Genomic DNA, 15,402 nt, shown 5'->3' with positions numbered 1-15,402 from the left:
TTTCTTGTATAAAGAAAACCGAAGCAACTTCGTTGTCGTGATCTGATAATGGCATTCGGTTATCCAATACCCAATTAGCAGCACTGTGGCCATTCGCGTGTGAACGTATCGCGATATCGCATATTATCGATAGTTGCTACAAATCATCGATAGGTTTTTGGTTAAAACATGCATTTCTAATGCGAAATTGAATCTGCAAGTTTATTTTAAATCAAATGCAATTGCTTATAAAAGTGTTCGCTTCTCTTAATATATAGTGCATTTTTATAAAATTGTGCACACGCGTGACGACTGCTGTGCGCCAGTTTGGCCATTCTGCAGGCTCAGCTCGCTGTTGACTTTGTTCTTGCTGTAGTGCGACGGCTGCGCCTGCGGTGGTGCCTCATCTGCCGGTAGCGGGCCGAAAAACAAACACTTTCAGGTTAGTATTTATTTAGATGGGTCCAAGTTGACTTTATGTACTCACCCTCAATTTGCACGGCCTTCTCGTTGCGGCAAGAGAGACGCATGCCATCTAGAAACTGCTGGACAATGCCTTTGCTTTCTGTGCTCTGCCTTCGCTGTTCGGTATTGTTATGGACATGTGAATGGGCGCGCTGCTCTTCAAGGGCGCGCAATTCCTCCTGCATGGCCTTTTTGCCACGCTCCACTACTGCATCGAGTGGATCTTCCTCAAAGGCATGACTGTTGCTGTTCATGGGCTCGTAGGCATTACCATTGCCATTGCCATGGCCCGCGGAATTGTGATTAGAGTTCACCGAGGCCGTGGTGCGTTCATCCTCCTCCCCCTCGGCCCCTGCGTCGCCAGAGCCAGCTGTCTCAATGCTTCTCTGTGGTCCAGCTTCTTCCGGTGTCGAAGTGGGCGTTGGCGTAGGACGCGAGTCCTTAGCCGCCTTGATTTGGAACAGCGAGGAAATGTTTTCCTTGGCGCCATGCACTTCGCTGGATATCTTACTGGTCACTGAGTCCATGGCCCTGCCCATGGATTCTTTTGTGTTTGCTGCTGCTTTAGCAGCTGTGCTGCCCGCCTGCTCCATGGACTGTCTGGCATCGCTGGCCATGCGCTGTGCGCTCTTGCCTGCCGCATCGACAGCATCTCTGGCCCCATCTGCTATACGCTGGGCACCTTTGCCAGCTGCATCGACCGCTTGACGTGCCCCATTTACCACGCGTTCGCCTGCAGCCTCTACAGTATCGCGGGCCCCTGTCGCCGCATTATGCATTGCCATCTGCACAGAATCGCGCGTCTCCAGCAGCTTGGATTCGATGACATTGCCCACACTTTCCGTGGCCTTGATAGCCTCTGTCTTCTGTTCAGCGACCACTTTATCTACATGCTGCTCGAGCTCGTGTATCATTTGCTCACCCTCCGATTCCAGCTCCTCCACGGAGTCGACCAATGGAGTGTTAGGCATTTGCTCCTCAACCTTGGCTGTCACATCGACGCCATTGTTAATGAAACGTATCTCATTCACTACCTTGTTGCTGTCCAGCGCATCCTCTGTGGTCGTTATTTCAACGGCCAGTTGCTCGTCCTCTTCGGTTGGCGGCGTGGGCGTGGATATTTGTATTTCTGTTTGCGGTGCATTTTCCTTTAGCGAATTCTCCTCGACCGTATCCAGACTGTTCACCAGCTCGGGAGAGGTTTTCTCGATTTCATCGTGATTCATGGCCGCCTCGTACGAGAAGTTGCGGATGGGCGTCCTCTTAATAGTTTGTGGTGTGCTCGCATTGCTGCTCTCCGGATAGGGAGTATGCGGACGCAGCTGCTTCTCCTGACTGCTCTGGGTGGCCAGCTCCTGGGACGCAAATTCGCTTGAATCTAACGATTCTGTTGATGATTTCTTGGGCGATGGCGTATCCGCAGGTGGCGTTGGCAGCTTTGCTATGGTCTCCACTGCTGCTGCTGCTGCTGTTTGATTTGTGGGCTGATTAATTGGACTTTCCTCAGGTGCTGTCGGCTCTATTTGCTCCGGCTTCAATTCACTTGCTTCGCTCTCTTTTGGGCTAGTTGCTCCGTTTGTGACAGCTTCAGTTTGTGTTGCCTCCAGCTTCTCTATGTCTTGTTCTACCAACGGCTGCTCCTTGTTTCCATTTAACTCTTCTGCTTTTGGCTCGGCCTTTACTTCCGCTTCTTTCACATCAGCATTTATTGCCTCTGTCTGTGCATTTTGCTTCGGCTCCTGCTTCTGTTCTATTTCCGCGTTGGTCTCCTGCTCATCTGTGCCATTTTGCTGCTCATCCGAAATATGCTTCACTGCCTCCAGCGTGGCCACAGCTGCACCCACTGCTGCTACGCTTGCGCCCATTGCATTGAATCCTTGTTCCTTGTCCGTTTCGGTGTCCGTCTCCTTCAATGCTTTTTGCTTGGAAAGACTTCTGCCGCTGGCGCTACGCATCTCTACATTGCCATTCAGATCCCTTGGCTGCAGCACAAAGCTGCGACTCATATAGCTGTGCGGCTCTGCTGGCGTTCCGACTGTAGCCGAAAGATTGGATGATCTGGGTAGGCCCTGCACCAAAATGTGCTGGTCGCCGACGGCTATGTCGAGCAGACGCAGATTCTTGAACTTGGAGATCTCGCGAAAGGTTTTCAGATGATGTCCGCTCTCCGAAAAAGTGGTAAAGAACTTGTTGGCCTTGCTCAGCACCGCGTAAAAGGAGGAGCCCTTGAGTAGCTTCCAAATGGGTCCATTCTCCTCGCTATCGTAGTCATAGAAACGCTGAAAGACCAAACTCTTGTTGCGCACCGACTCGAAGCTACGATAGATGCTGCCCACATTGGTCACTATGAAGATCTCGCTCGCCTTGGATATGTGCATGAAGATGATCTGCTCGGTCTGGGAGAGATTCTTCTGCAGTTCCGTGAACTTGGGAAAGACAAATTCATTGAGGCGACCGGTGAGAAATAAATTCCCACTGCCCGTGAGCACCAGTGTGGACTCTGGTCCACAGGCAAATTGCTGCACTGGAGCATCCAGGCGTATCTCCACGGGATGCCCATCATAGTCTGTCTCCAGATCTCCCAGCTGCTGCTTCTCATTCGAGCCGCAGCCAATCAAGCGACCCTTGGCTGCAAGCAGTAGGAACTCGAATTGAGGATTGACCCTCTTTACTATCACTTGTCTGTCTACTCACTGGTTAGCACCACAAAGTGCTCATTGCCCGCCTGCAGAGCCACAAAGTTGTCCGTCTCCTCGTTCTTCGGTAGATAATCATCAAACTCCTCCAAGCGGAAGGGCTTTCTAATAATCGCACATGGCTCCTCTTCGACAACCGCATCTATAAAATGCTGCGCCACGTGCGTGTCCAAGGGGAATATATTGCGACCCGTAAAAAATACCTCATTTGAAACTGTAAACGGTGTAAACGAGATGTGTCAAAAGTCGCATGATTATTTAATGCAACGTGAGCATATTTAAGTGAATCTAGTCACGCATGTATAGACCTCTCTGACTCTATAGAGTATATATATATATTCCTTATAAATATCAGCAGCCGACTCAATATAGTCATTCCTCTGCCCGGAATCAGGTTCGGACCATTATAGCATATAGCTCTCATTGCAATATTGATGGATCATCAATACTTAAGTTCTTTTGGCTTTTTGTGCTCAAGTTTCGCACTTTTCTCTGCTTTTTATTTATCTTTTAGCATCGGACTACGAAATCGTTTAAAAATTGAGTTTATTTTAGAAAACGTTTGGTATATCGAATGGCTCCTATAGAAAAATCTTCCAGAAATAAGGATTTTGTGTAGAAACCTTTTAAACAGCATATGCTTAGAAGGGTATTAAACTTTCGGCATGCCCTCTGGTACACTAGAATTATTTATTTCCTATTTATGGAACAGTCGCATAACACATTCACAAGATGCGCCTTTTCCTCCCGAACGGGAGCTCTGACTGGAGCAAGAAGGAAAAACTACTTATGTACATCCTTAATGAATTACTAGGAGGTAGCAACTGGGAAAAAAGTGTGTCTCCCTAAGACAGATTAGGGCTGTTTAAGCAAGATGAAGTGTTTCGGTCGACCAAGTTTTTCGCAACGTCTTCGTCTATTTATATTATTATTATTCCTGTGAGAATTATCTTAATATTGTGCAGCATAGAGAAAGTAAACGTACTTTCTGCCTATTATAAGCCCCAAGTTGAGCTTTTTTAGCCTGTTCATACTTACGGGTCAATATCACGGCCCAATTGTTGCCAAAGGCTGCATCGCTGATCTTTAAGCCCAATGTTTTTAGCGACTTGACGCAGGTCGGTTTGCTGACTATATCACCATTATTAATATTGTTGTTGTTGTTGTTGTTTTTGTTGCCATGTCCGCCAATGCCCAGCTGACCATAGTGATTCTCGCCCCAAACAAAAAGACGTCCCGATTCTGTAATTGATAAGAACAGTTCGACATCAACTTTCGGCTGTTGCTTTTGTTTAACTACAACTTTTGTTTATTGATTGTGTGTGTGCGTGTGTGTGTGTGTGTGTGTGTGTGTGTGTGTGTTGCGCGTGTGTCTCTGCCAATCCCCAAAATGTCCAACTGTCGAACACTGGCTTCACATGTTTCTTTTTTTTCACCTGACCCGCTTTACGTTACAATTGGTAACGCGCTTTGGTTTTAGGTTTTAGCCTTTTTGACTCGCCGTTCACTATTTATTGCCTTAACATGCTTCGTGAGTGTGGCCCATATTTATGGTAACACGCCCCCGTTGCCCTACCGTGGCTGACCTCATTAGATGCCGCCCACGTCGTTGGATTTGTGAAAGCCAATTTCGTTGTGATTTGAAGTGCTTGGTCAGGCTTTTTAAACAGACGCTCAGTTTATGGAGTTACAAACAGGCTGTAGAATAACTTATGTAATAGGGCCGAGTGTAATCCTTATAAATGAATGCCCCATCTTGGCCAGGTTGGCGTTAATTATCCGCTGTGCCCATAATTTAGCCATTGAGTTGGTTCAAGCTGTTGGGGTTAGCATAAAAGTGAAAGTGCGCTGCGTGTTTATTATTTAAAAGAAAATTGCAGCCAACATGCAACACGGCGGCAAGTGGCACGAAGCGTGCCACAGACACCACAAAAGACAATTGGGCAAGTCGCCGCGTCTTGACCAGGCTATAATATGCACAGACTTGCAACAACATGGAAGGGTTGTTTAGAATTAGCCAACTTGATGGACTGACAGTCAGAGGACAGGTGAACAGATGGACAGACAGGCAGACAGACGGGCAGACAGACGGGCAATCAGTCTTGTTAGTTAACTGTGGGCATTTTTGCGCATGGATTGGGGTCAGTTTCTGTGTTTTTGGCCATTTACCGCATATAACCGCGCTCTGATGCGGACCGGATATCAAACGTTTAACCGGATCGTTTTTGATATAGAAATAGCTTTGCGTATTTTCCGCCAAATGCGATTTGCCCAGCGTAAATATCGCACCGCTGTTCGGTATATCCATCTTGTCTATATTTGTTACGCTCTATATATACTCAATATTCTGAATGCGTTCATATATTTGTGTATTTTATTTAAATTTTTTTGTTGGTTTTATCGATTTTGACATTAGGCTTGTGCATAATTTGCCGGCTGCACTTAAACTGAAACTCATTTAAAATTTTTATCACCAGCTATATATATACATATATATATATATAAATGTACAAGAGAAAACAATTTGTCGTTGCGTGCTCGCAAAGTTTGATATCGGCAGCAATAGAACTCGTATTGTTAGACCGTAAACCCAATCGGCACTTGTGGTCAGTTGAACGCTTCGGCGTGTACTGGTCAAGCCGCCATAAGAGCTGCCCCGTTCTAGCCAGGACTCGTACACACACACACACACACACACAGAGAGAGGCATACACATACAGTCGCCCACTCCCGCAGCCCTTCTTGGCTAGCGCTAGGTCCTGGCTAACTGGCTGGGTTTGCCCCCATAAATATGCTATGAAAATGTTTTGTGCTGTACGCCTGGTTGCTTAGGCGTCTTGTTCGACTTTGGTCGCTTGCCTCAACAGCCGTCGCGTTATTTGCAACAGTGAGTCACCCTAACCCATGGCACTAGGGTGGCGCAATGGTCGTGTTTAGTTAAGTTATTCCAAAGTGCGAATGGCCTCAAACTTGGCTTGTGTGTTAATGGCATTTGTGAGTAATGTGCGCAAATCTTCAACTGTTCAAATGTTAAAAATAACAAAAATTATATATTTATATGTGGACTGGTAAGTTCTGTTGACCTGTTGACATTTGCATAACGTTGTCGACGATTTTTCGCCAGAAGCACATTTGCTGGAATTTTGCCGATTTCAGCTCTAAAAGTTAATTAATTCGTCTACGCTGTATGTAAAGTAGCCCACTTCGAATTGGGGTTTCTTTTTATTTTTATGGCCTTTCAGGCGCCTCGCCAGTTGATAAATACCTTTGGTTGGCCGACTAAATAGCCTGATCACGGCTCACACTTGTGCTTTCGCAGACAATTTGCGTCAATTAATTGATTTCTTGCTCTGTGTAAGAAAATATTCCATTCTATTATTATGCAATTGCGATGCGTACCCTCTTCAGGCTTGGCCCTGAAATGCAGGCCATGCGATTCCCATTCAAGCAGCTGCGTGCTGGTCATTAATGTTTCTATTATAGTACATTAAAAAATTATACAATGTTGCTAAAGAAATCTATAGCTAATATTGGCAAAGTCAACGGATTGGCTAAGCAATTGCCTTGGGCTTGGCTAAGTAAGTAGTTTGCGGCAGCTCCTAGGTTAGCTTCGGTTAGTGCCGGTTAACCCTCGACTCACGTTGACCATAATGTGACGATGTGCTTTTTCGTCAGGGTGGAGGTTTGTTAGTTCCTAGCTTTGTGAGTTGCTTTCAAATGTGCCTGCAGCGGATCTTACTCATAGCTACAAATTGACTAGAGTATGCACATATATATCAGTTAATCCCTTTAAGAGGCTTTATTGTAGATCTGCATAGTTTTCTATATATTGAGGCATTTCTTATATAAACCATGGCCACAACTCAGGCACTAAATGAGATATATTGCTGAAATTGATTTTTTCTGGGTCGACTAGCCAATTTAATTTCTTTATCCCTACAAGACTAACACCTCTATAGCTTAGATTTTGCTCGACTAACTATGCCTTGTATAAAAATGATAAGCATTACAGAGTATTGTGCGTGGAGTCTTCTCTTCCTCGTCTAATGTCATCTATTCCAAACAATTTAGAAGATATATAGTCTTAGCCTAGAGTCTAAGTTCATAAAATATGCTACGAAATTAATAAGTGCTGCCCCGTTTTAACCCAATTTGTTTAAAGAATAACCAATACAGATTCGATCTCAGACAATAACTCAGCCCGTACTTATCTCCACGTATTATTTATGATCTACAAACCAATACAAAAAACTGACCATATCATATGACGGGGCGTGTCCATGTTTTGTACAACACGAAGCCACAGCGCTGGCTACTCATATATGTACACTTAGCTCGTATAATGACTATATATATATGCTGGCCGCCTGCCTGCCGGCCTGTCTGTGTAATTTACGAGTATCGTCTGAGGACTTTGTGTATTCAACTAGCTAACTGCAACTGGCTGCAGTTATGTGAGCCAACTGCCGAAGGTGGTGTCAGTTGCCAGTTGCCAGTTACGGCTGTGTTGCATGCCTCTATTTTCGATATGTGTGCCGACTGTCGGCCAATGTGCCAGTTACTGGCCCTTTGCAGCCTGCCTGGCGGTTGCGTCAAAATTTTCTGCAAATGCAAATTTGCACAATAGACGCGTTCCATTGAACTCGAACGTAGGTCGGCTTTTGGTCTTAGCGTATTTTTAGTGGAATATCCGAAAGCGAAACCAATAATAAATTTCCAAATACACCCAACAAATTGTTATAATTAATGGCGAGTACATTGAACCCTTTGGAACGTCTTCGCTGCTGACGCAAACGGAGACAGCTGTGACAACTCTCAAGTCACTCTTGTAATAGCTTGACAAATCAATCGGCATTTAGGGAACCCAAGTCAAGTTGTCAACGACTCCTAGCTATGACCGGTTGATTGAACTTACGGCGCGCGGCTTAAAACCAATCGATTTGAACCTGGTAAATGGAGAGCCCTTGGGTTAAGCTAGGTAGCCAAAAATAAATAGAATTGTTTGCCTGACCTTCAACAGCTGCTGTCAAGTATTGGATACCCTGTAAACATTTGGCTACAAGGTCTGTATGAAAAGGCGATTATCTACAATACAGTTTTTACAGACGTCGGCCAAATGTATTATCAGATATAAGGAGAATTCGCATGCGTAAAATTATCCCGTATGCACTTATCAGAGGAAGTTTTAGAATTAGGGTACTTTGAAATTAAGCATAAAACAAGTTATTTAGATCTTTGTCTTTATCTTTAAAGTTTGCTGATTTTATACAGGCTTATTCCATTGAAAACTCCAATGTTATTAAAAAAGCACAAGATAATATCATTGACATTTTTTTACAGCGCATCTTAAAGTTTAGCTTTGTCGAACTTTTGGATATTTTGTTATTCTGCTTTTCGTGCACTATAAAAACGGAACTTTGTTCGCCTTTTCTTGGGATTATATTTGTTGTGTTTCGTGTGCTTTTCATTTCGTTTGCATTTGATTGGGTTAACCCCCAGGCTTGACCCACACGGGAGCCACAATCAACGTGCGAATTGTGTTTACAAAAAACCAAAGCAAAAGGTGCAAAAGTGTTTGTATTCTTGTGTATTTTGATTGTTGTGGCCGCAGTTGCCGTTTTTTTATTTTTTATTTTTTCTTTGGTAGGGTGCACAATGTCAACGTCATGAGCACGTTTCTCCAATTTATTTAGCCGTTTCGCGTGGCCTTTATGATTAGGTGGGCAGGAAATACACAAAAAATATGAAATTAGCTGGAAATTAGCTGCAAAGAACTAAAACATAGTCTACTTTTCTGCGTTGGACAACGGTCTATAATTACAGAAGCACAAAAAATGAGCGAGCAAAGTGAAAGCCAAGTAAATGCTGTAGAGGAGCAGGCACAGCCTGAGGAAGCAGCCAGTGAAAGGGAAACCGTTTCGAAGGAAAACGAAACAGCCTCCAGCTCTCCAGCTGAGCAGCAACCCGATGAGCCCGAAATGGAAAGTGAAACGTTGCCAAAGCAAACCACAACAACTGCCACAGAAAGCGAAACTGAAAACCAGGAGGCGGTGTCTGGTGCCACAAGCTGCCCCACAGCAGGCGACACATTGCCTGACCAGGTCAAGCCAGAGTCCGCGCAGCAGGACTTTGCGGACTATGAACAGCATGTGACTTATGCGGCCGATGGCGGCGCCATTTACACGGATCCCAGCACCAAGCAAAAGTACAAATGGTGCAATACCGAAAACAATTGGCAGCCACTGACGGCCGATGAGGCGTCCACGGCGGGCAATCTCTATGAGAACGAGCATTACAAATGGTGTCCGGAGACGCAGAAATGGCTGCCCAAACAGTCAAGCGCCTCAAGTACCGAAACGGAGCACTACAAATGGGATGCGGAACAGCAAAAGTGGTTGCCCAAGCAGCCGCAGCAGCAGCCACAGGCAGCGCCTGGCCAGGATGTGGTCTATGGCATCGATGAGAACGGCGATCGCATCTACACAGACAAAGATGGTATCGTCTTCTTGTGGGATGCCAGCAAATCCGCTTGGTTTCCCAAGATCGATGATGATTTTATGGCGCGCTATCAGATGAACTACGGCTTCATAGACAACACCAGCGCCGGTGAGCGTGAGAAGGAGGAACGTGAGGCAGCCGAAGTCAAGCGCAAGGCAGAGGAACTTAAGCGCATGACAGCCGAGGCACAGGCGGCCATGAATGCGCCCATTCTGGACAAAGATGGTGCACCAACTGCTTCTGTTACGGGCAAGCGCAAAGCACAAGAACCGCCAAGTAAGTACACTAGCCTTCGCTTTAAATCCTCTCTAACACATCTCCCGCTAAACCTTTCAGAATGGTTCGAAGTAGATCCCACGCAGAACACCAAAGTCTATGTCTCCAATTTGCCTCTGGACATTACCATGGATGAGTTCGCCGAGCTGATGGGCAAATGCGGTCTGATCATGCGTGATCCGCAAACGCAAAAATACAAACTAAAATTGTATACCGAAGCTGATGGACAAATCAAAGGCGATGGCTTATGTGATTATATTAAGGTAAGTTCGTTCTCAACAGTTTTTTACACTTGGAACAAAAAAGAATGGACATTATTGAAAAATTCTTGTAGAAAATGAATATGAAACCGCTTTGTAGCTTTAATAGCTGAATTTTCTTAAGACGTCTTAAAAAACAGAAAAGCTTTGAAAAGAAAAACTATTCTCTACCGAACTTTGCTATGCCAACTGCTTATAGTAGTTATAGTAGTCCGATCCGATCGCCTTTGACATTTGTGCTGGCAGATTGAATACTCTTCAAGCACATAAGTCATAAGTAAGACAAAAGTCTGCATTTTTTTATCATTAAGCTATAGTTATATATCTTAATGCCAGATCAGCTAATACAGTCCGCTTAATTAATATTAGAAATAAATCAAAAACGTTTCGTTTTTCTTTTCTTAGTGTTGTGTTTGAAACTTTATTTGTTTGTTTAACTAAATTAAAACTGCTTGCATTAATTTTAAAGATATTTTAATATGTATTATTAATTTTTATTATTATTATAATATGCTCATAATATTCAGTTTGCTTTGCTTTTCATGCGTGTGTTTAATATTCACCCTACTTCTGCTGACTATTTCTCATCTCTGTTTTTTTTTTTTTTTTTTTTTAGATTTTTTTATATAATATTGATATATGTATAGTTTTATATTTGTTTTTAAAATTGGTTAGTTGTTGTTTACTTGGTAATTTTAAAATGCATTTACTTGGCTACTAAAAATTGCTTTTCACTTCTCAGCTTTCTATCCTTCATTTAAGTCAAACAAAAAATAAGAAAACACAATTTGAAAGTAAAATTTCACGTTAAAGACACTCTGTACTTTTTTCCATCTTAGTTTTGTTATTTTTCTTTTTCTCTTTCGCTTTTGAGGTACATATTAAAAAATACAATAAATTTACATTTAAACATACAATAATTATTAAATATAAAATATATTTATTTATAACCTAGTTAGTTGTTAGTACAATAGTTACGCTTAGCCCTTGCAATGGGTTTCATCTCTTTTAGATTTTGTTGTGGTTAGAAAAAAAGTTTCTCATGTTATGCTTGGCTTATAAATTATTGCTTCCTGGCCAGTCGGAATAACCCATGGGTGGCGGGGGAGGCTGAGGAGGCGTGGCCTTCTGAGTATGGTTGTAGACACAACAGGCTGACAAAAAAATGAGGAGAGATGCGTTCCACTTAAGTTTAAAAAGCATTATATTCTTTTGCTCTAATTAAATACGCATTGTTCTGTGCTTTTTATAAGTCATTAAAAAAAAAAAGCTGTGTTCTATGCTTCTTCTTTCTTTTGTTTGGTTTATTTTGAAATGCTTTTGCTAATTTTGGTTATTAAGGAAACAATGTGTGCGTGTGTGTGATTGAGTGTGTTTATCTGCTAGTTCTATCATATATCATATCATAGATTTATATTTATATATATATAAATGTATATATATTGGCTGTACATTACCATATAGAGCTCGATATTGAGTGCGCGCGTGAACTTTTGCGTGGAAATATTTCATTAATCGCATATTTTCAAAAAAGTGCACGACTATTGCAAATGTTTTGTTACCTTATAATGTTTGATTTCAACTTTTTCTTGCGTTTTCCTTTATTGTAAATAATACTTTTACGTGTTTTTCGCATAAAACAAAATAAGAAACAAAAGAAAGAAAACACGTTTACACCCAAAAGTTTGTTGACGATATGTTTACTTTGCCGTTGCATTAGTATTGGTTAATGTGCGTCTCTCTGTGCGTGTGTGTGTGTGTGTGTGATTTACTGCATGTCGTTTAGCCTGATGGCCTCCTGTATCCGCTTGAGCTTCTTCTGCTCCTGGGCCTTCATCTGCTTCTCGCGCAGCTGCTTGCGCTTCTTGCGCATCTCGATGAACTTCTGCTGATCCTCGGGACTGAGTGCTGCAATGCGCGAGGCGTATTTGCGACGCTTCTCTTCCAGTTGGGCAGCTACCTCGGCGTCGGCAATCTGTTTGGCTGCCTCGAGCTTTTGCCTTTGCTGTTCCGCTTTGGCGGCAGCAGCGGCTTGTTCCGCTTCCTCGCGTTGTTTACGCTCCTGTTCGGCTCGTTGCATGTCCGCTTCCAGCTGACGATTGCGCGCCTTTTCCTCTTCCTGCAGCTCCTGACGCAGTCGCTCCTCCTCTTCTTCTAACTTACGCTTGTCGGCCTCGCGCTGGGCAATTTCCGCCTCGCGCTGGCGTTGTATCGCCTCGCGGCGCTCATTTTCTTCGTGCAGACGTTTCAGTTCACTCTCCTCGAAGCGACGCACCGCGTCTATACGTTCCAGTTCCGCACGTTTCTCCTCCTCCTGTTGTTCGCGGCGTATTTGTTCCTGGCGCTGGCGTTCCTGCTCCTCCAACTGCTCCTGTATGGCCTTCTGCTCGCGACGCTTTGCCTCGTGCGCCTCTTGTACTTTGCGCTCCTGCTCCGACTTGGCCTCCTGCAGTTGCTTCTCATACTCTTCGCGCAGACGCTTCTCCTCGGCTAGACGTTCCTCAGCATAGCGTCTATCGGCTTCCTCCTGTTCCGCCTTCTGTTTGCGTAGCTGTTCCTCGCGTGCCTTCTTCTCCGCCGCCTCACGCTCTCGCTGAATCTGCCGGCGCTTCTCGCGCAAACGCTGCGCTTCATCATCGATGGCACGTTGGCGCTCTTCTTGCTCCTGCTTCTGCTTTAATCGCTCCAATTCGCGCTCATGCTCATCCTTGCGTTCCTGTATCTGTTGCTTCTCCCGCTGCTCTCGCTGCTCCCGCTCCTGTTTCTGCTGCTCTTCCATGGCGCGCTGACGCAATGCATCTGGTTCGCTTTGCGGCTCATGTTGCTGCAATTGCTCTCGCTCCCGTTGCTGCTGCTGTGGGCGCTGCTGCTCCTGCTCCTCGGCTGGCTTGTGTTGGCGCTGCTCCTCAAGCAACTTGCGACGTCGTTCCATTTTCTCCTGGCGCATGCGCTGCTGGCGCTCGCGCTTGCGTTCCTGCCGACGTCGCTCCTTCTGCCGCTCACGCTGCAGCTTACGGTCATAGGAGGTCATCTGCTGCGGCGTAGTGGGCGTGCCAGGCTGGGCAGCACTCGTTGAGGCCACCTCATTGCTGATCACTCGCGGCTGCTGAGTTGTGCTCACACGTGGCCGCTTGCGTGGACGCTTCTGCTGCTGTTGATGTGGATAGTTGACGTCGTTGGGGTGCGTTGGCTGCGGTTGCTGGCGATTGCGTTGCGGGTAGCGACGATGGCCGGGGCCTCGCCTGCGGGCGGGAATAATCATTTCCTCAGCGCTGCCCTCGGCTTTAACGCGGCGATGAAATCTGCACACAAACAAATAGATATTAGCTGCTGTTCACGAGATAAATGAATAAATAATTAATTATTAATTGTGTATATATCCTTTTAAAATTAATATTTCCCCCTTCTCGGTTCACAGGTGGAGTCTGTGAATCTGGCTCTGGAGATTTTGGATGATTACATTCTGCGCGGCCACAAGATACATGTGCAGCGTGCACAATTTCAAATGCGTGGCGAATACAATCCGGCCCTGAAGCCCAAGCGCAAAAAGAAGGACAAGGAAAAGTTGCAGAAAATCAAAGAAAAGTAAGTAATACACGACAATTCACTTGAAGAAAATCAGCTGAATATTATGTTAATTCACAGATTGTTTGACTGGCGACCCGACAAAATGCGTGGCGAACGTTCGAAGAACGAGAAAACAGTCATCATCAAAAATCTCTTTACGCCAGAGCTCTTTGAGAAAGAAGTGGAGCTTATTTTGGAATATCAAACCAGTTTGCGCGAAGAGTGCGGCAAATGCGGCATGGTTCGCAAAGTGGTCATCTATGATGTGAGTACTAAAAAGTCCGACTATTATACATTGATATTAACCCAGTATAATATCATTGCAGCGCCATCCTGAGGGTGTCGCACAGATCAACATGTCCACACCCGAGGAAGCTGACATTGTCATACAAATGATGCAGGGTCGGTACTTTGGACAGCGACAGCTTAGCGCAGAGCACTGGGATGGCAAGACTAAATACAAGTGAGTCGCATTTGAGGATTTCAAAAGTAGAAAATCTAAAGCAAATTGTATTCCTTTGCAGAATTGATGAGTCAGCCGCTGAGGCATCTGAACGACTATCCAAATGGGACGAGTTTTTGGCAGCCGAGGAAGCCACCAAGCACGAGGCAGCAGAGGCGCCGAGCGGCAGTCCGCAGGTTTCAGATGACACTGCTTAAGGTGCGTGACCCTTTTATCACATCAAATATCAAATTAACAAACATTTTTTTGTGTCTTACAGTTGCCTGGTGAGTGTATTTTTGTATTGTTTTTATTTTACGTACCTGCGATCCTTGCCACGTCGATCGATTACCTCCAAAACGACCTCATTGGCCAGGGAATTGGGATAGGTGACATTCCAGCGATGGTAGATCTTATAACGATTCGCTTCACTCACTTTTGGCATCTTGTGCTGGCATATGAAACGCAATTTATCGGGACAGGAGCGTGCCGACCAACGATATTTCAAGCTCGGATCGTAGACAGCGCAATTATTATCCAATGGCTTGCTGTTGGAGATAAGTTGCACATAGCTAAAATTGTTGCTTAAACATTAAACGACCCGCAAAATAAACTACACAAAACTCAATCATAATCGGATTCATACGTACGTCGGATCAATTTGGCTAAACGCATCGTATGTCAGATTGCGTCCACTGATGCTCCATTGCCAGTTGTGGTTATGATGATCGTAGGTGCCGCCAATCCAAATGGGATCGTGTTCTGCCAATTTGCAAGTGTTTTTTTTTTTTCATTAATATTCATATTGAGCTATTTTTTTTTTCCATTATTTTAACTTACCGCCCGATAACGAATCCTCGCGTTGCAAGTAGATTCTCAGCTTACGGTCGGCAAACTTGGTGGGCTCGGCCAGATTGGCGTTCTTATCCTTGCAGAAGAAGTGCGCCTCCAGCCAGCTGCTGCGCTGCTGCACCAGCGAGTAGCAATCGGTGCCGACGCGTTGGAATTGTGGTGGGCACATGGCATACATGCGACGATTGTGCGCCTTTGTGGGTGGCACAGCCACGGCCGCGTCATGTGGAGAGGGGTCATTGGCAAAGCTGACACCGGCGCTGGCTGCGCTCATATGTAACTGTGCCTGGCTTGTGTGCGCCACTGTGTACAACATGGACGGATACATTAGGGAGAAGAATATGATAATCATTAGATGTTGGCCGTA

At 44.9% G+C, this 15,402-nt stretch overlaps 3 protein-coding genes across 5 annotated transcripts in view; 1 reads left to right on the top strand and 2 right to left on the bottom strand.

Moving 5' to 3' along the window:
* Window positions 1-173: 173 nt before the first annotated feature.
* Window positions 174-5,758, bottom strand: LOC6624605 (microtubule-associated protein futsch). The gene is made up of 5 exons (XM_002047146.4): window positions 5,310-5,758; window positions 4,179-4,382; window positions 3,139-3,354; window positions 467-3,073; window positions 174-386 (listed from the first exon to the last, which is right to left on the bottom strand). Exons 1-5 carry the CDS (start codon window positions 5,446-5,448, stop codon window positions 265-267), a joined length of 3,288 nt encoding a protein of 1,095 aa, XP_002047182.1. The 5' UTR covers window positions 5,449-5,758; the 3' UTR covers window positions 174-264.
* barc (RRM1_TatSF1_like and RRM2_TatSF1_like domain-containing protein barc) lies at window positions 282-14,811 on the top strand. The gene is made up of 8 exons (XM_032435307.2): window positions 282-421; window positions 8,964-9,914; window positions 9,975-10,177; window positions 13,593-13,759; window positions 13,820-14,006; window positions 14,068-14,204; window positions 14,266-14,402; window positions 14,464-14,811. The coding sequence occupies exons 2-7, from the start codon at window positions 8,975-8,977 to the stop codon at window positions 14,399-14,401; spliced, it is 1,770 nt and encodes a 589-aa protein (XP_032291198.1). The 5' UTR covers window positions 282-421; window positions 8,964-8,974; the 3' UTR covers window position 14,402; window positions 14,464-14,811.
* rgn (regeneration) overlaps window positions 11,746-15,402 on the bottom strand; it is a 48,915-nt gene continuing 45,258 nt past the window's right edge. For 2 of the 3 annotated variants that reach the window (XM_015175786.3, XM_070208567.1), the window contains 4 exons: window positions 15,024-15,338; window positions 14,834-14,945; window positions 14,507-14,755; window positions 11,746-13,476 (listed from right to left, as the gene is read on the bottom strand). In XM_015175786.3, the coding sequence (XP_015031272.1) occupies window positions 11,943-13,476; window positions 14,507-14,755; window positions 14,834-14,945; window positions 15,024-15,338 (2,210 nt within the window). In that variant the 3' untranslated portion in view covers window positions 11,746-11,942. The remainder of the gene's footprint in view (window positions 13,477-14,506; window positions 14,756-14,833; window positions 14,946-15,023; window positions 15,339-15,402) is intronic. The other variant, XM_002047144.4, reaches the window with a different exon arrangement.

Source organism: Drosophila virilis, chromosome 3 (assembly GCF_030788295.1).
Source record: "Drosophila virilis strain 15010-1051.87 chromosome 3, Dvir_AGI_RSII-ME, whole genome shotgun sequence".
Taxonomy (NCBI): Eukaryota; Metazoa; Arthropoda; class Insecta; order Diptera; family Drosophilidae; genus Drosophila; species Drosophila virilis.
This window is presented reverse-complemented; position numbering and strand designations above follow the sequence as displayed.